Source organism: Medicago truncatula, chromosome 2 (genome assembly GCF_003473485.1).
Source record: "Medicago truncatula cultivar Jemalong A17 chromosome 2, MtrunA17r5.0-ANR, whole genome shotgun sequence".
NCBI classification, from domain to species: Eukaryota; Viridiplantae; Streptophyta; class Magnoliopsida; order Fabales; family Fabaceae; genus Medicago; species Medicago truncatula.
The window spans coordinates 45,244,686-45,268,575 of record NC_053043.1 but is presented as its reverse complement, the minus strand read 5'-3'; the positions used below and the strand labels follow the sequence as shown (position 1 = coordinate 45,268,575).

At 31.0% G+C, this 23,890-nt stretch overlaps 2 protein-coding genes and 1 long non-coding RNA gene across 6 annotated transcripts; 1 reads left to right on the top strand and 2 right to left on the bottom strand.

Moving 5' to 3' along the window:
• Nucleotides 1–741: 741 nt before the first annotated feature.
• Nucleotides 742–3,735, bottom strand: LOC25487755 (uncharacterized). Of its 2 annotated transcripts, XM_039830168.1 has the most exons (3): nt 2,470–3,735; nt 1,096–1,400; nt 742–983 (listed from the first exon to the last, which is right to left on the bottom strand). In XM_039830168.1, the coding sequence occupies exons 1-3, from the start codon at nt 2,540–2,542 to the stop codon at nt 843–845; spliced, it is 519 nt and encodes a 172-aa protein (XP_039686102.1). In that variant the 5' UTR covers nt 2,543–3,735; the 3' UTR covers nt 742–842. The 2 variants fall into 2 exon arrangements, 1 of the variants encoding a protein (XP_039686102.1); XR_005644025.1 differs by lacking the exon at nt 742–983 and having other exon boundaries at nt 1,307–1,400.
• A 4,113-nt stretch (nt 3,736–7,848) lies between these two features.
• LOC112419514 (uncharacterized) lies at nt 7,849–10,135 on the top strand. The gene is made up of 3 exons (XR_003009626.1): nt 7,849–8,111; nt 8,483–8,554; nt 9,819–10,135. It is a non-coding gene; the product is annotated as an uncharacterized lncRNA (long non-coding RNA).
• Nucleotides 10,136–18,577: 8,442 nt separating this feature from the next.
• LOC120578260 (myosin-13) lies at nt 18,578–22,281 on the bottom strand. 3 transcript variants are annotated; one of them, XM_039830784.1, is made up of 5 exons: nt 22,215–22,281; nt 20,672–21,757; nt 19,573–20,070; nt 19,084–19,256; nt 18,578–18,997 (listed from the first exon to the last, which is right to left on the bottom strand). In XM_039830784.1, exons 2-5 carry the CDS (start codon nt 21,738–21,740, stop codon nt 18,986–18,988), a joined length of 1,752 nt encoding a protein of 583 aa, XP_039686718.1. In that variant the 5' UTR covers nt 21,741–21,757; nt 22,215–22,281; the 3' UTR covers nt 18,578–18,985. The 3 variants fall into 3 exon arrangements, with proteins under 3 accessions (XP_039686718.1, XP_039686720.1, XP_039686719.1); XM_039830786.1 differs by having other exon boundaries at nt 19,573–20,055; XM_039830785.1 differs by having other exon boundaries at nt 22,116–22,253.
• Nucleotides 22,282–23,890: the final 1,609 nt, after the last annotated feature.

The following is a 23,890-nucleotide window of genomic DNA, read 5'->3' as shown; positions in this document are numbered from 1 at the left end:
CTTAGAGGAGGTAGAAATCATAAATCTTATATTTGTGGAATGAAATGATTTTTTTCCCAATATTTTATTATAATTGTGGAATACAATTTTCGAATAAAAAATCTTAATTTTTTCTATATTTGAATACAGGTTTTAAAAAAATTTCAGATTTTCAAAAAAAATCTGACTCTTTTGTAATTTTGAAAATTAAATTCCAGAATTTTTTTAATTTTTTTTAATTTAAAAAAAAATTCTGATTACATTTTCTGAATTTTTTTCTAATTTTTTAAATTTTTGACAAAAGAATATAATTTTTTTTCGATTTTTCGAAACAGATATGACTATTTTTTTGTTTTTTTATATTTCGGAAAAAATCTTAATATTTTTTTTGAATTTTTTAAAAATTAATTTTTGATTTTTTAAATTTTTGGAAAAAAAACTGAATTTTTTTTTACACGTGACCAATTAAAAAAAATGCCAAATCAGCGCCACGTAAGCGAATTTGCTGAGTTGGATGGGGGAGGGGTGTTTTTTGGAAAAAAAAAGTTTTACAAGGATGCAATTCAAACCGAAAATTTTATAGGGGCGAAAATCGGAAATGACCTATATTACAGGGGTGAAAAACACTATTAACCCTAATAAATTTAAGCCTATAAAATTAAAAAAATAAAAACACCATAATGAAAGCCAAGAAATAAAGGTAACCCTTTTAACTATATCATGAGTTTTTTCATTCTTTCCAATTAACACCTTTTACACAGAATAAGAAAGAGAAAGAGTTGCGTCAAAGCCAATTAAATCAAATTAAGTTAGCACATTTCCATTATGGCATTTGTTTACATTAGCTTGTTCCAGTCCAAAAACTAATAGCCTTTATGTGCTTTTAGCTCAAGAATGCGATATTCAATATCCGCATGAAGCAGACCCGTAGATTCAAGGTTGCTGTCAGAAATGCATTGCAGAACAGTCCCAAGACTAGCAATTTCTTCATCTCTGGCCTTATCCTGAGTTCAAGTACATAAGTAACAGTTTATTTATAACTATCATGCAAGGGTATTGTGAATATGGAATGGAAGGTTTGATTAAATAAAATTTCAATAAGAAAAACAGAAGAACCTTGATTCCAATGGAGTTTGATTTCTTGCAACTGCTCTCACAAATCAGTTTGGCATTTTTGACGTATTTTCGCAACATATCAACTAAATGATCCTTGTCATCCAAGTCATATGCAAAACTGAATTTAACAGCTGCAACAGTTTGGTTCCTGTTGATAAGATGCTCAACAAAATCTGCTGATTCTTGCAGATTAACTAAAATACCATTGTAAAGAGATTGAACTCCGTCAGTTTTCTCGCTTGTGCCCAACTGCAGACTTGTTCCACCAAAGGCACGACTAGATTGATCATGCATGTAAGATGCAACTGCATATTTTGAAAGTAGATATTTAAGCTTTTCAAATTTATGGAAACATCAGTAAATGATAGTGACAATAAGAATTTAAAAAATAAAAAATATAGTATGTAAGAATGTAAGACATTGATGAGTTAAGGCTGCATTAATACTAAATATTGGAATGAACTAGATGTTGAATGTTGGTGCTGAGTGTTACAGATAATCTAGGGAAAGTCATGGAACAAGCTCTGAAGTTGGATGCCGGTCGTTGATAAACAAGCTCTTCATCAGAAAATATTATATGACCAATCTGCCATGTTATACAAAACTAGATAGCATTTTCTCTAAAATCCTTTTTCACTGCAATCTAGGCTTTATATCATCCACTTGTAAAACAATGACAAATTTTTCACACCCTTTTATGTGTTTGTGCAATATAAGTACTGCTTATATTTGCTTGTTACAACATATGACCACAATATTTTAGAGAATTTTTTTGTTCATTGACTCATAAATATACTTTCTATCGTTGGGTTAATGCAGACTTAACTCATCAAATTATGAAATAGATGGATGATAGAGAAAGCATAATACTAACAGTTACAATCAATGTCAACATAGCACCGTAACTGAATCAAGGTAGAAAGTGTTAGATTTCATTGATTAATAAACAAGACTATTAATAGTTGCACTAATAGGACTATTAAGTACCCCGCAATGTTTGTCAGAATATTGAACATACAGTTTTTGAAATATAATTGAAAAATTAAAACTACATTAATATACTAATCCTTCATTAGCAGTAGTACCATAATATTATAATAAAACTATAGCCATGGATAAAAAACACATGAGGTTTTTCACTTAAGAGATACATAAAAAGTTCAAGGGTAAAAATATAATTCAGATTTGTTTGAAAGTCTGGGTGTGATATGAAATCTGGAAAAGCTTTTCAAATGACTAAGACATACAACATTAACATGAGTAAAAACGTGTTTAAAAAATTAAGTAGATCAGGATTCAAAAAATATCATCATCATTAAAAGGAACAGTTATAATAAAATTCTTTCAATAATCTAGATGAAGAAGAACATTTACCGGATTCTTTTTCCTCATCAATATATTTTTTCCTTGACTCAGGCTCCTTTAGTTGTCCATCAAATTTATTCATCTTTGACTTAGGATCCTTGACTTGTCCTTCAAATTGCTTTTCTTTTAAGTTGAGCTCCTTCTCATTTACTTTGAGCTTATACTCTTTCGTCTCCAGTTCATTCCACCGTCCTTCAAATTGTTTCTGTTTTGATTTGAAGTCCTCAACTTGTCTTTCAAAATGCTTATTTTTTGATTCGAGTTGTTTCTCCTTCGATTTAAATTGTTCTTCAAATTCCTCCTCTTTTGACTCAAGCTCCTACATTTGGTTTTCGACATGCTTCTCTTTTGATAGCAAGTCCATCATTTGGCCTTCAAATTGTTTCTTTTTTGATTCAAATTCTTTCGCATGGACTTCAAGCTGCTTCTCTCTTGACTCCAGCTCCGTTACCCGTTCCTCAAAGTGCTTCTCCTTTGACTGAAGCTCCTCCACTCGTCCTTCATACTGCTTCTCTTTTGACTCAAGTTCCTTAACCCGGACTTTAAATTGCTTCTGCTTTGACTCAAATTCCTTCATTAGAGCACAGCTATTCTTCATTTCTGATATTATATTTATTGACTTCTTCCTTGTTGACTCTAATATTTCTGTTTCTTCACTAATTAATTTGTTCACTGCATCAAGATCTTCCTCTTTGGTCTTAAGTACCAAAGTACATTCAGTAACTTTTAGGGAAAGAGTCCTGAGTTCCTCTTCCTTCATTTCAACTTTTCGCTGCATTTTGTTGTGAATTTCATTAACACAACTAACTAGCTTGTTCTTATCTTCAAGCTCTTTGCAGCATTCTTCAATATCTTTCTGGATGGACTGCAATCTCCCTTTTTCCACTTGCCTCTTCCTTATGCATTTCTTAAACGATTTTTGTACCAATTGAAGTTCTTTCATCAGCGAGGAAAATGATTCATCAGCTGATTTGCTTGGCTTTTTAGTTGTACTTGTCGGCGGAATACCATCTCCATCTTTTCCCTGATCATCATACGGCGACGCCTTTGATTTCTTAACAGAAACATCCAAGGAATTGCTGTTCTCAAACAGCCTCTTAACTGGCAGTGCATAAGTATCACATTTACTACTACATGTTCTCAAACTTGAATCAAAGTCTTGACAAGAAGCATGTTCCTTCTTCACATTGTCATCACCACCACATGTTTTCCGCGTATCAGAAGCCTCAACATCCATCATTCAACAGTTGAAACTTGAAAGCTGCAGAAAGTACAAACACCGAATTAAATCCGGGGAAGAAATATAAAAATAAAATAAATAAACAACCAGTTTCTTCAAATGAATAATTTGTAGGTTAAACTGAATCATCAAATAATAATACATATCGTTTCCAAAAGTAAAATCTTAATCAAATAAAAATAGCTAGAAAATAGACATTTCAACTATTAATCACAAAACAATACCCATGTAAAAAAATGTAAACTATATAAGGTTTGAACATATAAAAACACATTTAGTAGGTCTAACATTGCATGATATTGATTTTGTTGAGAAAAAGCATGAAATGAAAAAACCTAGAAAATAGACATTTTTGAAGTTTTAATCTTAAAAAATAGGGTAAATTACACTCCCCTCCCCTCAAAGATGCTTGAATTACATTCCCCTCCCCTCTTAAGTTAAAATCTACGCTTTAGTCCCTCAATAATTTTTTTTTCATTTCTAATAAACTAGCAAAAAAATAGCATTGCGGGTTCAAGATAATTGAAAACGGCGGCAATTCTGGAACGAGAGAATTGAACAATCAAGATGGGAAGAAGAATGAAGAAGAAATTGTACGTTATGTGTGTTCTAGGTTTTGGAATGGAACAAAATTTATGAACGTATATGATGGGTTGAATTTGATGTGAAATTTTAATTGTTACAAGCCCTATAATATAAATTAATTAAGATTGTATACCTAAATATAATTAAATAAAATTAAAAGTTACCTTATTAAAATTGATTTCTTTTTTATAGAAAAATTGACTCATTTATTTGACATTTAATGTTACATTTGTATATTACATTTTGATTGGTTGATATCTTAAAAGGGTAAATACTCTCTAAACAAGAGAGGGTAATCTAGGCCTCAACTAATTAACTTGAATGAAACTTCACTCTCAATCTTATACTCTTATTTGTCTCAATTAAGTGGGTCTTTTGCTCATTTCACACTTATTAGAAAAATGTAATAGTGATAGAGAGAGAAAAATGATTTTAAGTGCTCTTGTCAAATGTTAGTACATTTACCATTATCTTAAATGCAAAGTAAAATATAATGAATTAAGAATAATGTAAGTAGTAATTTATTTATGACTATCATACAGGGGTAAATGATAAAAATATAAGAACCTTGATTTCAATTGAGTTAGTTTTCTCACAACTGCTATCACAAATCCGTTTCGCATTCTGGATGTGTTCTCGCAACATATTACATATCAATTAGTTAATTCTTGTAAGCCAAGTTATATGCACAACTGAATCTAACAGCTTCAGTAGTTTGCTTCCTCATAATAAGATTTTTAACAAAATCTACAAGGTACAAGAAATTTCACTTCGTCAAAACTTACCAAAAGAAAGAAAAAAAAGGGTTAAATAAGTTAATAGTCCTCTTAAATATACTAACATTTGATTTTAGCCATAAAAATATTCTTTAGGATTTTGGTCCCTCCAAAAAATTTCATCCATGAAATTAGTCCCTGCTCTACATTGAATATTACACTAATTTTTTAACAGCAGGGACTAATTTCATGCTCATAAGTGGAGTTGTGAACTCAGAATCCAGTTCATACGAGACTGACGATGCAACTCCTAAAAATGCATCAGGTCTTGTTTCAGATGATGAACATGGAGAGCAACTTGTTAGGCCTCAAGAGAATGTTTTGAGGGAAAAGAAAGCAGTTCTTCATCTTAGATTGTTCTTCAAAGAAGGGATCAAAGGTCACTGCTCAAGAGAATGGTTTGAAAGAAAAAACAGAATGTTCAATGACAAAAAATGAAAGATCAAATTAAAAATGGTGAATGCAATAGAAGAGCAACCATATTCAAAGAAGCCTTACATATTTCATTGTTGTGTAAGGGAATGAGTCGCTCTATTTGTGTTGCTTCCTAGTTGGACTGTCAATTTCTTGATTTTGTTTGATAAGTTTGAACATGTCTCTTTTAACAATGAAGAACCTCTAGTAATGTGTACTTGTGATTTGATGTCATTCTTTTTGGGGGATAAATAGTGATAATAGCATCGTTTAAAAACCGGACATGGTCAAACCAGAACAGGTGTGGTAACTGGTCCGGTCTAGCTATTGGATTGGACACGTAATGAAACTGGTGGGAACCGGCCAAGAGTGAAGGAAAAAAACTACGAAAATGAGAAGTAGAACTAGTTATCAAAAGTAAAGTATTTTAAGAATGTCTAAGTTCCTAACAATATATAGACCAATATATAAAAATCGATTAACATAACAAATAGTATTAAACTACTTAATAAAACAGTAACCTATGCCTTTTTTCCTTCTTTTTCACAAAAACAAAAAATCAAAAACAGTGACCTATGTTTTTTCCAAAAAAAAAAATAAAAAATAACCAGTAACCTATGTGTTAGGATTTTATGGGATATGATTAACATACACCAAATCCTATCCCTCAATTTCATTTTAATCAAACAATCAAATTTATTCAACTTAAGTGCACACATGATTTCCTTCCTCAGCAGTAATTATGATCAGTAAATGCAGCAAAAAAACAGAATACATGTTGTGCAATTGTGCCTTAAATCTGTCTAGAGTGAGTTAAGTTTAACCATTCTAAAAACCAAAACCAAAATGTTGCAGAACATAAAATTAGAGGCATTCTTAAAGCAACTAAACCACATATTAGAGTGAGCTATTGTTGGTAATAAATATGCTATGAGACTCTAACTCAAACTGATCTTCCTTCACACTCCTTTAAATACTTTGGACAATTGAGAAGGGCAAAGATTGTATAAGATTCTTTTCCAACCTGAAATAGAAGAAATCGTGGTTGTGTGTCAATTATCAATCTACAACAGCCCCAACAAAATTAGTACCAATGAAAAGAAATGAGAACCTAAGGTGCGTCCAGTGTTCGACAATGTGATGATTACATTCAATTAATAATTCATTTCCTTAAATATTACTAGTGTCGATGTGTTAGTATCATATCGTGTGTTTGTGTCTGTTTCGGTGCTTCGAAGACGAGAACATAAAAAGGTATGGCAGACAACAGCAGAATCCAAACAGCGATAAAACAAACTTGAGTGTTTTCGTGTTGCAGACCAAGATCATGTATTTTCATCAGTGGATATATAGTTATCACTTATCAGATATTTAACAAGCATAAATGTGCGAAATAGAACATTAACTTCATCGTTAAGTTTCATATTCATCTTTTGAATACTAACTCAGACAATTATTCTGAATTTATTCCAAACTTTAATGTCTCTTTGGACTATAAAATTTGAGTGTAAATACTTTAGTCCCTATACAAGATCAGGGAAAATATTATAAAAAAAAATAAAAAAATAAAAAAAAATAACATATAGACAAACAAGTGGTCACCAAAGCACTCTGTCATAGATCCGTATTTGAAATTTTCATTTATCTACTGAAAAACCCTAAAGCCAAACAATTTTATACAGGAATATGAAGTTGTAAAAGAAGCATACGCTTCTAAATAGCCATGTAATATGGGCACTTTCTTTTGAAAAACAGAGAAGATCAATGCTCAAGTTACATGTGAATATGAACATGTTTTTACATACAAATTTAAGCCTCCTGATAATTTAAAATACAAGAGAAAGAAAGATTATGAAGCCAAGAAATAGTGATAATCCTGTTAAATTTTTTATTCTTTACGATTATATATTTTAAAGATGAAGAAACAAAGAGAATGCTGCTAAAGTTTACACATGAATATGTATAGTAGTGTATAAGTTAGAAAGTTACCATTACCACATTTTTTTACATTAGGTTTTTCAAGTATAACGACTGGTTGATCCTCTCAACCAAGTGATATGCACAGCTGAATCAAATTGCTTCCTCCTGATTAGAATCTCAACAAAATCTGTGAGATGCAAAACAGATATTAAATAAGCTCTAGCTAACAAAAATCTAAGCTGATTGGACTGAATATTCAAACTTCGTCATACCATTTAGAAAATGGAAGAGACACATAAAAAAGAGAGATCAGTTTCAATTCTATTTCATTTTCCAAGCATTAACACCAAGTTGTCAATTTTGTCTTGCCAATTGAAACACACCGTTTCATTAAAATAATAATAATAATAATAAAATATATATAGAAGTTACTAGACAAACGTGGAAAAAAGAAAAAGAAAAGCATAACACTTCCCTCATTCTTTCTTTTCCTCCCGTAGCTCTCTCTGTTCTCACTTTTCTTTCCATTTTGCTTCTTCCCTTTCCATAATCAACCAATTCCACACACTAATCAAACACCCATAAGAGAAATTATTCACCAAAGTAAAACAATTTCATATTACAAGTTAATTTGGGTTTGATTTTGGAGATTGGGGTTAGGGTTCTGAGAAGAAAAATACCCATTTTGTGAAGGTTGCTCATTGAGACTTTTTAAGGTATATTTATCAACTTATATTTCAATTAATGCATATTTAGACATGATTAGTGAGTTAGAAATTAATTTGAGAGTAAAGTATAAAAGATTTCAACATATAAATATGACATGGACTTTCATTTACTTTGAATGGTTATATATATAATTTAAGCAATGTAGGCACATTGCTTCTGCTATTCGTTCCTTGTAGAATAAGCATTTGTGTCATATTCGATCTAAAACAAAAGTTGGGAATAAATTAATAAGTTCCGGAAGCCTATATGTTATCAATAATGCAATAATACATATTCAACTTGCATTTCATGGTCATCTAGTGCTACTAAAGTTCTGGAATGAGTTTCTAATATATGTGAAAACATTATTAATGCTCAGATACGATGCCGGATGCTTCACATGCTTCTCCCGGGATGGTTGGAGAGCACGCTTAGTTGATTCATCGTAACTGTGAGTTGATAACGATCATTATCACATATTTTCACTATTAATATTATTGATATTTTGATAATTTTCTATGTTAAAGTGTTTATAAAAAATGGGGAACACGCCCTTTGAACATTTTTCTTCTCATTGATACTTATGTTTAAAGTCATCGATATTATTATGGTCTCTATTTGGATTTATCTATGACTTATTGAGCAAATGATTTGAAAATAGATGTTTGGTTGCATATACTATGACACGGGTTTTGAGATATGGAGAAATACGGTTTTGAGATACATGTTCTTGAGAATATTCGATGTTAATATGCGCTTCATTTGGATTTGGATTTTACTTGTGATTTATAAAGTAAAGAAATTGAAACGGAGGATTGGATTTTATGTATTTTCGTATTTGTTTTGATATGTTGTGAAACGTGGTGTTGAAATATGCGTTTTTCAAAGGTTTGATTATATTTGTATACGATTTGGATTTGAATTAACTTATGATTTTAAGTAATAGATCTTCGATTGAGTTTTGATGAAACGTATTTTGAAACAAGTTTCGTTATGTTGTGATATATGGTTTTAGCATTGTGGTTTAAGAATGATGTTTTGAAAATTACGGTTATAATGGCGTCGACCTAGGTGCACCTAGTATGTGTTTTCAATTAGGTAGAGTTACCCCATTAGATGGAGCCGCCCCTATGGAAAGGCCGCCATTAGGAGGAGAGGGCTATCAATGAGTGGTAAACTCTCTAATTGAAAATGTTTTACACTTTGTTTTGAGTCGAGAGAAAAGAGCTATCCGTTAGATGGAGCCGCCCCATGGAAAGGCCACCATTAGGAGGAGAGGGCTATCAACGAGATGGAGCTAGTTCTCGATTCACCCATTTGACTATTTTCAATAAAGTTGGATTTTATACTTACTTTTAATTAAATGGAATTTGATTTTATATTCTATTTGGAATTGATTATTTCGATTCCTTTTTCATTATACGCGATTCTATATTTTCTTTAAGTTGTGGATTTGGGTTCACTTCCTTACGACATTGGAATTTTAATATACTTTTATTTGGTTTGATTAAGTTACGATGTTTTTCCGAATTTTCATGGCACACTCGATTGTGAGTTTATCATATTTTTATACGGGTACTAGCTTTGTAAGTTAAAAATTAGATTTGAGAAAAATAAATAATCGTGCTCTTGTGTGTTTCCCTTCTAGTCGGTGGTGGTTGTTGTCTCCTCACTAAGTCCTTGTGGCTTACTCTTTCTTTTCTATTTTTTTTCAGATTCCCGAGCAGCTGAGTAGGAAGCTGCAAGTAGATCCGAAGTCCATCATTTCTATTTTTGGTAGGCCTCCTTGATGGATGGCTTTTTATTTATGTAAATATTCAGTCAATGTATCTGCAGCTATATGGAGTTAGAGTGCCTCATTTTGAGTTGTACAGTTATGTAAAAATTGTCTTTTTGAGCTTCTGGATGATGTGACAGGTTTATGGACAGGATTCATATCTTGGTAACGTTAAAAATACAAGGGATACTCTGTCCAAATTTTTATAAATATTATTTTGATGAAAAAATGGATATCTGTAAATTATTTATGTCATTTGTCGAGTTTGGTCGTTAGGCTTGCCGGACTAAAATGTACAAGTCTGTGCGCCGGTCACGATTTTGTGCTTGGGTCGTGACACCAATAACACGAGTTAAATTTCGTACCAACAGCTAATATCTCATGGCATCTTCGAATATATCCTGCATAGTTTTTACTTATCATCTAAAGGTATTTGACTTTAGCAAATTTAAACAAGAGTTGTCTTATTTCTTAAAATGATTCATTTCACCCATTTCTTTTACTTTTTCCAGAGACTAGCAACTTTAGATAAGAATGGCAGGGAAAAAAACAACAGATATAGATATCAAACCAACCATAATATCCTTTGAAATTAAAAGAAGAAAAAAAAAAACTAATCACATGAGGAAATAACAGAAGTATGAACCAGAATCTTATAACACCATTATACCAAAATAAATTCAAAAGGAGAAAAATTTGGGATACATTAAGCTATATATTTTCCATTTTGGCTCCACTTGTGTTCAATTCAATGCACCGCTTAAGAATTCATAATCCATTATCAACCTCTACAAGGGCATTCCAGGAGCAATGAGACACATTAAATGGCTCCAAGTTCATCCAAATAACCAGATACCAACTTAAGAAAACGAATGTGAAACACTTGTAAACCATATTTGAAACATGTTTCTAAGATTCAAAATTCTCAAAATAGAATATTAAATTTGAACGTATTCAAGAACATTCGTACGTTCACACAAATATGTTTTATATAATTTTTTTTCTCAAGCATTGATAGCCAACACTTGCAATATGAATTTAAGAGAAGGTCAACCAAAAACATCATAAGAAAGCAAAAATGCAAGTGAGTTACACAAGTAATCAACATTCTATCAATTTCTATTAGTTCACAGTGTGCACTGATTTCAAACAAGAATATAACATGCCAAATCATAGAGACAAAAAGAGAGAGAGACCGATGACTGACCAAAGCATGTCTAAATTAACATACCAGAAACTTTATTTGCAAAACCCAGGGTCCGAAATAGTTCCACAGCAGTCTTGTGTTGAGCAACAAATGCAAAAAGCTCCAAGACTTCATCTTTATCGAAAGAAGTAACCAATCCATAAATCGACAAAACCAGTAGAAAACCAAGAACCACCAAAGAATTTTCAGTATTTTCTTTTATTTTAGCTTTCAAATCATGTGCGAGTTTCAATGCTTCTTCTCTTACACAAGGTTTAATCTTCGGTGAGATTCTCATCAGTTGTTCTAGCAGAAAGATGCAGCTACCATCTATAATCACAGCATGGTCTCCGTTCTTATACCGTGGAATAATTGGGTTCTGTATTATATCCAACACAATTTTTGCTGGATCTGATGATTCTTGCAGGTTATCTAGAATGTCGCTTTTATCACTTGGGAGCAACTGCAAACTTGTTCCATCAATAGTAGGGCTAATTTCATCATCCATGTAAGATGTAGCTGCATATTTAGATATCAGATATTTAAGCTCTCTCATACATGTTGATCAGGTTATTAAAGTAATCAACATCATTAAAAGAAATGGTTGAACATGATTTTCAATAAACTAGACAAATAAAAACATTTACCTGATTCTATTTCCTCATCAAAATATTTTATTAATGGTCCATATTGTTTCTCTGTCAAATCATGCTCCTTCGACTGTCCATCATGTTTATTTAGCTTTGACTCAAGATCCTTGGCTTCTACTTCAAGCTGCTTCTCTTTTAACTTGAGCTCCTTCACTGGATTATTCTCTTTTGACTCGAGCTCTTTCCACCGTTTTTCAAATTGCTTCTCTTTTGTTTTGAAGTCCTCAACCTGGATTTCAAATTTCTTCTTTTTTGATTTAAGCTCCTTAACCTGACCTTTGAATTCCTCCTTCCCTTTTTTAAACTTCTTCACTAGACCGGTGAATTCCTTTTCCATTGATTCGAGCTCCTTCAGTCGGCTCTCGAAATGCTTCTTTTCTGATTCCAGCTTCTTCACCTGGCCTTCAAATTCATCCTCTTTTGATTCAAACCCCTTCACTCGTCCATCAAGTTGTTTCTCTTTAGACTCAAGTTCCTTAATCCGGCTTTCAAAATGCTTCTGTTTGGATACCAAATCATTCACCAGCTCCTTTACTTGGCTTTCAAATTCCTTCTGTTTTGAAATGTTATCCATGACTTCACGAAGTTCCAACTCTTTTGTCTTGAGTTCTTGCTTGCGCTCTCCAATCAAGTCCTCCATCAAATAGAGCTGCCCTTCCTTTGCTACAAAATCCTTGACACATTCATCAATTTTCCCCTGCATTTTCTTGCAAGCTTCGTTAATTCTTCCAACACAGGTAATTTCCTTTTTCTTATTTTCAAGCTCTTTGGAGCGTTCCTCAATATTTCTCTTTATTGACTGCAGTCTCTTCTCTTCTACTTGCCTTTTCCTTTTGCATTCATCAATTGATTTTTCCACAAATGCAAGCTCTTTCTTCAGCAAGGAAATTGATTTATCAGTTGACATGGCTGACACTTTAATTCTGGAGGAAATAGGAACATCATCATCATCGTCGTCATTATCATCATACGATGACACCTTGGATTTCTTAACCGAATCGCACAAGGAATTGCTGCTATCAAATAGCATCCTCTTAATAGGCAGTGTAGGACAATACTTTTTCTTAACATGACCATCATGGTTATTATTACTGCTTGTTCCCAAATTCAAAAGTTGAGGAAACCTTGCTGACAAAGGAACATCATCATCTTCATCTTCAGATTCAAAGTCTTCGCGAGAAGCTGAATGAGATGTTTTTATCTCGCACGATGCAATCCGTTTAAAGTTGAAGCGTCCTTCATCATCACCTACACAAAATTTTAGCTTATTAGAAGCTTCAAAATCCATCATTCAACTACAGAAACTGGAAAGCCTCAGCAAGGAAACCTCAAAATGCCAAGATTAAGGGTTAACAGTGTTTTACCCCACTGATATAGAACACTTTTGGTTTTGCTTCCTGTAAAAGTCTTTTTTTAGATTCTGTCCTTGTAAAATAAAGATTCTTCAGAATTGCCTCCTAAGCCCTTTGAGTCAGCAGAATCTCTGACGTGACAGTGATATGACATTTCCTTTTTCTTTTTTCAGTTGCCATGCGTAAAAAACGTTTTAAACCTCATTAATAATTAAAAAAAACATAAATATTAAAAAAAATAAAAATAAAAAACAATTTAAAAAATCTGAAAATTAATTTTTTTAAATTAAAAAAAATCATGATTTATTTTCTTTCTAATATGATAAAAAATTCTGGAAATTAATTTTCAAAAAATAGATAAAATATTTCAAAATAAATTCGAAATTTAAATAAGTTCAGATTTTTTTAAATAAAAAAATTTTGTTTACTTTTTTCTTAAAAATTCGAAATTCTGGAAAATGAGATAAGTTTCTATTTTTATAAAAAACAAAAATATTTTTATTTTGTAAAATTTTTTATATATTCTGGAAAATAAGACAAGTCTTGTAAAAAAAAAAAGACAAGTTTTTATTTTTGTCCAAAAATTAAATATTCTGGAAAATAAAATATATTTTTTCGAAATAAACTTTTTATTTTTTCTAAATTAATATAAATTCTGGACAAGTGTTTTTTTTTATTTTAAATATTATCTAATTTTCTGTTTTTATTCTCGAAAAATTTAAAAGTTTTATTTAGAAAAAAAAAATTGAATTTTTTATTCCATAATTTTTATTTTTAAAAGAAGGTGAAATTTTTAATTTCAAAATTGGTTTTTATAATTTAAAAAAAAAAAACGAAAATTAAATTCCAGATTTTCCATTTTTTTGAGAAAAAAACTTAAATATTTTATTTTGAAATTTAATTTTTTTGTGTTTTTTAATTAAATATGATGTGTAAAATCAATTACACATGTGGCCAATGAAAAAAAATAAAAAATGAAAATAAATATCAACATCAGCGCCACGTAAGAGATTCTGCTGAGTCATAGGGGTCAGAGAGTTTTCTAAAGAATCTTTATTTTATAAGGATTGAATCCAAAAAAAAATTACAGGGGCAAAACCAAAAGAGTCCTATATTACAGGGGGTAATGCACTATTAACCCTAAGAATAAAAATAGGCTAAATTGCATTTTTGGTCCTTTAACTATTTAGGTAGTATCGCTTTTGTACCTTAATTAAAATTCGATTTATTTTGGTCTCTTAACTTCTTTCCGTTACACATTTTAGTCCTTCCTGTTAATTTTAATTCAAAAACGTTAGGTTTTCTTCTGGAATTTTTCTGGGATTCTTGTTGATGGAGATGATATGAAGATGAAAAAGAGGAGAAGAAGATGAAGAAAACCTAACGTTTTTGAATTAAAACTAACGGAAATGACCAAAATGTGTAACAAATAGAAGTTAAGGGATCAAAATAAATCGAATTTTAGTTAAAGGACTAAAGTGATACTATTTAAATAGTTAAAAAACCAAAAATACATTTAGGCTTAAAAATATAAACTTCAACTTTTAAATTTGAAAATTTTCTAGGACAATCATTAAAGAACGATTATACATTTTCAGAAGTAAAATCTTAACCAAATGATAAATACCTAGAAAATAGACAATTCAACTTTTAGTCACCGAACAATGCCAATGTAAAAAAGTTTAAACCTTTTCAAGTTTTCAACGTATAAATACACATTCAGTAATATTGCATGATATTGATTTTCTATACAAATAGCATGAAAATATACCAAATGCATGAAAAATAAAAAAGAATGAAGAAAAGGTGAAGCTTACAATAATGCATTGTGTTATCTTCTTCTTCTTCCAGTGAACTACAGAAAGATAGAGTAACTCAGAATATAGAAGGTTGTTGTTTTTGTTGCCTACGAGGTTGGTTGTGTTGTGTTGTGTGCGTGGGTCCACAAAACAGAATCTTAAAGGACAAAGGGACATATACATTTATTTGATCTTTAACTTTTCATATTCTAAATTGTACATCCTATGTATTAGAGATATTTTGGTAAGTTCATCCCACAACTACACTTTATCTTTTATTTGTGTGGGTCTAAATTACCACGTCTCATAATTTTGTGTGGGTGTAAAAGGTGTATTACCACATGGGTGGTACATGTATCATCACTCTATTAATATATGGACTTAGGTGAGTCATCATCTTGTAATCCACCTATTTTTAATATAAAATTTATTTTTTCTTTCTATTTTTACTTTTAGCATATTGACTGAGCCCTTATTAATATGACCCAAAAAATATTACTCTTTCACAATCGACTCTGTTACACATATCAATGCATATTGTTTATCTTTAATATTTTTGATTATCTTTAATATTTTTTTATTTTATTTTTTACAATTTTAGCCTAAATGACATAATAAATGTAAAGAATTATTTATTAAATTAAAGATTGGATATATTTTAGTAGCTACAAATATATTTATTAACAAAAAAAAAAAAAAGTAGCGAAAATATATAAGTTTTTGTTTTTGATCCTTTTCTTTTCGTATATAGTTCATGAAAATATAACTTTTTATTTTTAGTTGTTGTTTTGTTTTAGTTCTATAAAAGTTTATAATGATGGAATTAATCCTATAGTATATCTGTAAATATCTTATTTTGAGTTGCGGAAACACATTGACTATCTACTTAACGTAGTCAATCATATTGACAATTTTTAGTCACAACTTAGAAGATTCTGGTTACACCTTGAGATGACTAAAATGCCCTTAAAATGAAATAAATTCTCAATTTTGAATTATAGATAAGAGGGTGTACAAAGACATGTTTTTGTGTAGCATACACAAAAACTTGCCTTTGTGTATGCTAAACGTCACCATGAATGTAATCTAAGTTCTCTCATAGGAGGAGGCGTAATTTTCTCTAATAAATATTGCACAAGAAAGGAGGAGAATGTATATTTTGACATAAGATAGGACGGTGGTGTAATTTAAGTATCTCTTATAGAAGGAAAGTGTGATTTACTCTTACTTTTATTTTGTAGTATGTGGTCCGCCTCATCAGGTCTACATTTTTCTCTATTTAAATTTCAAATAGAATAGTCATCATATTATAATCACATTATCGAAATATATTTGAACATTTTTCATTACAATATCATAGGCTATCCAAGGTTCGTTGGTCACATTCCATATGTTCTGTCTTGAGCATGAGATGGCGTGTTAAAGGGTCTCACTATAGATGGGATACGATAATACAATGTGTTTATAAGTAAGGTCATTCATCACCTTACAAACTGATTTCGTAAAGTTGAGTTTAGAGGTGGCAAAATAGATGAATTTGATGTATATGAATTTGAATCCTAATGGATGGACCAAACAATCAATTAGTTCATTAAAATCTACTTTTTTTTTTTTTATGAGATGTGTTATTTGAACAACCATTTTAATGACAACTTTTGGGACAATCATAAATTTACAAAAAAAATGAGGTATTGACACAAAAATCAAAACAATACAAAGAGAAAGTAAAAACATAATGTGAATATGAAAGAGAAAGTTGTTACAAAAGTTGTAAAAAAATAGTTGTACAAGTATCATTTCTATTTTTCTTTATAGAAAAAATACGTCCAATCCATTAAGAATAAAATCGATTTATCCATCCATTATTATATTTTAACGGATTGATGTTCACTTGATCCATATATTAAAGTGTATTTTTTTTTTCTGTCAGAAATCTAGTCTAAATAGTTTTAATGTAACGAGGCCTTGTACTGATTTTTTTTTAGCTCAATATATTTTTTTAGAGAAGCCCAATTAATTTTCAAAATCCTGAGAAAAGAAGAAAAAGGAAAAGAAAAAAAATCCTTTGAAAAATTTGTAGGACATTCATCCATCAAAAAATCCTTTGATTTTTCAGAAGTAAAATCAAACAATAAATACCTAGAAAATAGACATGTAGTAGCTCTAACATTGCATGATATTGTATAAGTGTAAACTTTGAATCACAAAACAATGTTATTGTGTGACTGTAAACTTTTGAAGTTTCAACATATAACTACATAACATTTAGTGGCCCTAACATTTCATAATATTGATTTTATAGACAAAAGGCATGAAAATATAAATATGTTAAAAATAAAAAGTAAAAAGAACGAAGAAAAAAAGTGGAACTTATTACAATGCATGCTTGATGTTAACTCCTTACAGTGAACAAAAAGAAAGAGTAACTCAGAATTTAGAAAGAGGAAATGGAAAAAGGGACTTTAGAATTTTGTTAGGATTTTGAGAATGAAATGGAAAATCAAAATGAAATGCAAGAATATAAGACAAACAGTTTTTTTTTGAGAGCAATATAAGACAAACAGTTGTTGCCTGTGAGGGTGGTTGTATGTGGGAGTGGGGTCCACAAAACAGACTCCAAAAACGACAAAACTATGTACTATTAGCTAAAGAATAAAGATTGGAAAATATGTACTATTAGCTAAAGAATAAAGATTGGAAAATATATTAAAGGTTAAATATGTTTTTGATTCATATAAATGTATTAAATTTTTTATTTTAGTCCTTTTAAATTTTTAAGTTGTAGTTTTTATAAATTTTTCAATCATTACTTTTGATCTTTACTTTTAAGTTTATTTTTGTATTTTTAAATGAAAATTGTGCAGAAATGCGTAAAATATTGTAAAATTCTCTTCCAAAAAAAAAAATTAGAATTTTTTAACAAAACATAAATTAAATTTGACTTTTTAACCAAAATAAATATAAAAATTCATATTTAATTTACGTTTTGTTAAAAAAATTTAATTTTTTTTGGGAGAGATTCTTATAATATTATTAATTTTTCAGCAAAATTTTATTTAAAAATATGAACTCTACAAATAAGTTTACTTTAAAGGAGGGATCAAAAGTAAAGATGAAAAACTTTTAGAGGACTAAAAGTTGAAGAAATTTTTTAGAGGGATTAAAACAAAAAGTTGACATATTTATAGAGATCAAAAACATATTTGACCCCATATTAAAAGGGTAGGAGGTCCCTATAGATGTTCAAATATCATTTCTCTTTACAGAAATATGTTATCCGACCCAAATAAGCTTAATTAATTTGGGTGGGTCATTTTTATGTCAAATCCGAACCAACCCAATTTGACAATGAATATGTTAGTTTTAACTAGATCAACGGATCATTAGACATTATTTGTTAATAAATTCTCAAAAAATATATCTAATTAAATACCATTCTATATCATTAAAATTCAAAATTTAAGATTAACACATAAAAATATTAAATTAGATTATCAAAAATAAAAAATTTAACAACTTTTTTAAACTGGTTGGGTTCGTAAGCTTGAAATCATAATTCCGATACTCAAACCAAACCACTTCGGGTTGGACCCGACCTTTAACAGGTTCGAGTAAAAGGCAGATTAGGTTGGTTTGGACTATCGGATTGAATGAATGAATGAATGGACCGACCAGACCCATGAACACCCCTACTTGTGGCACCCGGATCATTTATGAAAATGCGTTGCATCAAGTGTATGAGGTTAATTACATGAACACTGAACCAAAGTGTGTCATGGCATGGAGACCATATAGTCAGTTTCTACATGAAAATGTTTCTACATATCAAAGATAGAGTTGACCCTGTCAATTTATCATGAGTTTCCATTCTTTCTAATTAGACATTCTACATAGAGTAATACACTAAAAGAATCCTGTTATTCATTTACAAGGAAACATGTTAGCGTTTTCGCTACCACATATCTACACATTAGGTTGTTGCGTATTTGTAGTATGGCACTCACTGGTTCCAGTAGCTCATTAATGCCACCGTGAATCTTGTTAAGTTGATTCTCAGATTCTAGCTTGTTATCACCTATACATTGTAGAACAGCTCCGAGACTAGCAATCTCTTGATCTCAGGCTTTATCCTGTGTTCATGTTCAAAGTATTTATAACTACGATGAAATGGTATGAAGATGGAATGTTTCATAAAATTGAATAAGAAAAAAAAGACCTTAATTTCAATGGAGTTGGCTTCCTTGCAACTGCTCTCAAAGATTAAATTTAGATTCTGCACATGTTCTTGAAAGATATCAACTAGCTGAGTATTGTTGCTGAAGTTATATGCACAACTGAATCTAACAGCTTCATCATATTGCTGTCTCTTGATAAGACTCTGTACAAAATCTGCTAGGTGCAAGAAAATCTCAAACTGACCAAAACAGCTATAAAATAAGTTCTAGTTAACAAAAAGCTTAGCAGATTGGACTGAATAGTTCAAAAGTTGTCAAACCATTTGAAAAATAGAAGAAATACATATAAAAAGAGATATATTTGAAGCCTACTTCAATTTCAAAGCATTAACCAAGTGTATAAAGCTAATAATTACAGATAAGTACGGTTTCCTACCTACACCAATATCTTAATCATAATATATATGAACATATTTAGTGATTCATACAACATAATAAGAGAAAAACAAGGCAGATATTAGATATCTTACCAGATATTTTATTTGCAAATCCCAAGGCCCCAAACAGCTCTACAGCTATGTCGTGCTGAGAAACAAGTCCAAAAAGCTTTAAAACATCATCTTCATTGAAAGATGGACCCAGCCCATAAATTGACAGAAGGAGTAGAAAACCTAGAATCGCCGCTGAATTTTCTGTGTTTTGACTTATATTGGCTTTCAAATCAAGTGCTAGCTTCATTGCTTCTTCTTTTACATGAGGTTTAATATCTAGTGAGATTTTCCTCAGTTCCTTGAGCAGAAGAATGTGGCTATCATCAATAATTACAGCATCGTCTCCTATCTTACACTTTTTAATAATCGGGTTCTGTATTATATCCAAAACAACTTTTGATGGATCTGATGATCCTTGAAGATTACCAAGAATGTCATCATCAAACAACTCAAGCTCATCAGTTTGCTCACATGAGAGCAACATCAAACTTCTTTCATCAATGTCGGGACTTAATTGATTACCTATGTATGATGTAACTGCATAATTAGTTGCACATATTTTAGCTTTCTCAATATTTTTTTGAAGAATCGGTAAACCAAGGTGACAATATAAACTTCATAAAATATTATATAAAATGAAAGAGTGAAAAACCTCTCCTAGATCTTAATGCCCAATTGACAGAGGAAAACATTGTACTAAAAGTTACAATCAAAATTACTGGCACTACCTTAACTGAACCAGTGGAGATTGTGCAGATTGACAAATAGACAAGAATGTAAATTGTTTCACCAATAGTTTGTCAGGATATTGTAAGTTGAATCAATACAGTAACTCATAAACTAGACACTATTTGCAATATACTTTTTTTTTTTAATCGGACTATTTGCAATATTGAAAAATTAAAGATGCATCAAAGTGCTGATCTTTATTTTGCATTTAACATAATATTATAAATTAACCGCTTAGTCATGGGCTAAAACAAATAGAGTTTTTTGTGTTTAAGAGCATCCTAAAATGTTCGAGAAATCGAAAAATATAGTTCAAGTTAGTAAGCACAATGTCTGATATTGAAAACTAGTGGATATTTTCATCTTGACTTAGACATACAACATTAACATGATGAAAAAGAACATTTACCCAATTCTGTTTCTTCATCGAATTTATTTGACTTTGTCTGCTTCTCTTTTGGATTGAGCACCTTCGCATCTACTTTGAACATCTTATCGTTTGACTTGAGCTCTTTCCCTCGTCCTTCAAAATGTTTCTCTTCTGATTTCAAATCTTCCATTTGGCTTACAAAACCCTTGAGCTTCTGCTTTCGAGCATTGAATCCATCCTCTTTTGATTCAAATTCCTTTCCTCGGCCGTCAAACTCCTTCACTTGGACTTCAACCAGCTTTTCTTTTGATCGGATATCCTTCAATTGCTCTTCGAATTGCTTCTTTTCTAATTCAAGCTCCTTCACTTGGCCTTTGAATTGTTCCTCTTTTAACTCTAACTGCTTCACCCATCCTTTAAATTGCCTCTCTTTTGAATTCAGCTCCTTCACCCGGCTATCAAAATTCTTCTTTTTAGATTCAAGCTCCTTCGTTTGCCAATGAAATTTCTCCAACTTCAATTCAAACTCCTTCACTTCACCTTTGAGCCGATTCTCTTTTAACTTGAGCTCCTTTACACGGCCTTCAAAGAGCTTCTCCTTGGCCTCAAGCTCCACCGCTCGTTCTGCACACCTTTTCTCTTTTAACTGAAGATCCCTAACCCGCTCTTCAAATTGCTTCTTCATCTTCGATGACACAAAGTCCCGACTCAAAGGAGCATCATCTTTTTCTTTATCTTGATTACCATACTGCGATGCCTTTGATTTCTCAACAGAATCATTCAAGGAACTGCTGTTGTAAAATGGCCTCTTGACTGACAATGGCATTGTAGCAGTACGCCTCTTCTTAAGAGGAATATCACGGTTACTAAACCGTGTTACCAAATTCGACATATGGGATAACCTTCTTGACAAAGGAACATCATCATCATAATCTGCGTCGTCATAAGAAACTGGATGCCATATGGATAACCTTCTTGACAAAGGAACATCATCATCATAATCTGCGTCGTCATAAGAAACTGGATGCCATATACTTTTCTCACCAACACCACAAAACTCTGAGTTATCAGAACCCTTAAAATCCATTCTATTCTTCAACACTAGCATTCACACCCCATAGAACCCTGTGGAAAAAAAACCAAACAAAAACAAAAAGAAGCTTCCTTTATTAAATTTCTAGGTCAATCATCAAATGATACTACTACATAACTAAACTTTCAAAAACAAATTCAAATGATAATCACCAAGAAAATAGATGTTTAACCACCTAATCACTAAAACAGAATCCATCACTGCAGTAATATACATATACATTTATTCCAACAAATAAAAAAACATCACCATGATGATTTCAAACTACAAATAAAGAACATTTATTCCAACAAATGAAAAAACATAAAACATAAACACCATGACAGCTGTTTTCTTGACAAAACATAAAATGTTGCTAAGGTTGTTTCATGTTTCCAAAGAAACATTTACCATTAACAATATATATGATGAAGATGATGGTAGTGGTCTTTTTGAAGCAGGTGATGAAAATGAAACGTAACAAAAAAAATGAGAGACAGAGAGAGTAACCTAGAAATGAAAGTGAAAGAGGAAAGTGTAAAGGAAGGACTCTGGTCAAGGAAAAAAAATGAAGAAATGGCCAAAACGTCTAGTCTATAGATATAGCAGTGACAGTATGGGAGAGAGACTCTTAGTGGGGCCCACAAAAACACTTTAAACGGCAGTTCAGCATATAATATTGATGAAATGTAAGGAGGAATATATATATATATATATATATAAAATTTGTTTTTTGATGAAAGTTGATTTTTTTTTTCAGTTTTGGTTATAATCAATGAAATGACAATTAACATTCCATTAATTATCGAACTCGAAAAAATATTTTATAGGCATTGTTCTCTCATCCATCGAAGTACTTGGTATTGCGTTTGAAACCCTTAAACGTGGGTTTACTTTTTAAAACGCGGTTTCATCAAAAATTTATAAGAAGTCATATATTGGAGCTTCTGCGGCAGCAGAGAATCGATTCCAGAGTTTTAATGTTTGATGACATATTTACTTACCATATTACCCTTATCTCTTATTCTCCAATTTCCTACACATCTTTTGTTTCAGTACTTACCATTTTTTCTTCGTTAATATTAATGGAAAAAATTTATAATTAAAAGCGTAATTTGGTCATTTAATGTTCAAAATCAATTTTGATTCAAACTATCCAAACAACATCAACTCATAAGAATCATTTTTAAATGAGTGTATCCAAACATAATCAATTCATATCCAACTCACTTTTAACCAAAATCAATTCTTTCAAACTCAATTATATCAAAATCAATTCTCGCCACCGCCCAACCAAACACACACGAAGAGTCTTAAGAAGACATGTAACTTCACGTTTAAGAATAGTTAAGCAATTATAGTGATCACAATTGTACATGCTAAAACTAGTTTTTCTTAAATGTTGGTAAATGAAACCTACATCAATGTTACATTTATAGGAACCATGGGAGTGTGCTGCTAAATATTTATTATAAGCTCTACCTTCAACAACATAAATTGTTTTGATTTGAGCCAATCACAAAGGAAGTTTTGTCCTTTTTCCACAATTTACTTAGATATCACATTATTATTTTTTTCAATATTTTTTATTTCGAAAAAATAAAGCAAAACGGGCTCTCATTTCAGTTCATTGCTTTCTAAGAAAGCAAAGAAAAAAAATCTTTACAAGAATTAGAAATGTAAATAAGATGATGACAAATTCCAAACAAGGGCTCAATGTTCTTTGCATTTGCAATTGAACATGAAGATAGAAATGAAAATGATGAAACCTTTACTATAGTGTTTGAATTATGTGAATGTAGTAATGAAGCTCTCTAAATATTTTTCGCAGTGATGGTTCCTTTATTATTATACTGATGGTGCTCTTCACCACTGGAGGTGGAGCAAAGAAATTGCGGAGCCGCATACCAGTTCAAAATTAATCGCTCAGAGAGTGAGCGATGAAATAAATGATTTAGGATAAAGAGTTTTCTAAAAAGGCGACACCGCTACAGAGTTGCAAAGAAAAAAGAAGAGAAGTTATATATCTCAAATTGCAGCTAGCTACAAGAAATTTGTCATTTTGCGACACTTACTTTGCAACCCTTGACTTAGAACTGTCGCAGATTACACTTTAACGACTGTTGTTGCAACTGTTAGGCTTAAGGGTCGCAGGTTTTACAACCTTTTTTAAGCACCCTTTCACA

Coding starts and splice junctions, on each gene's coding strand:
- LOC120578260 (XM_039830784.1), bottom strand. CDS start 21,740: ATGCTAGTGTTGAAGAATAGAATGGATTTTAAGGGTTCTGATAACTCA. Junction 20,071..20,671: donor CGATGAAGAAACAGAATTGG/GTAAATGTTCTT, acceptor CTAATTATGCAG/TTACATCATACATAGGTAAT. Junction 19,257..19,572: donor ATTTGCAAATAAAATATCTG/GTAAGATATCTA, acceptor TGCACCTAGCAG/ATTTTGTACAGAGTCTTATC.
- LOC25487755 (XM_039830168.1), bottom strand. CDS start 2,542: ATGAATAAATTTGATGGACAACTAAAGGAGCCTGAGTCAAGGAAAAAA. Junction 1,401..2,469: donor TGATGAGGAAAAAGAATCCG/GTAAATGTTCTT, acceptor CAAAATATGCAG/TTGCATCTTACATGCATGAT. Junction 984..1,095: donor CAAACTCCATTGGAATCAAG/GTTCTTCTGTTT, acceptor ACTTGAACTCAG/GATAAGGCCAGAGATGAAGA.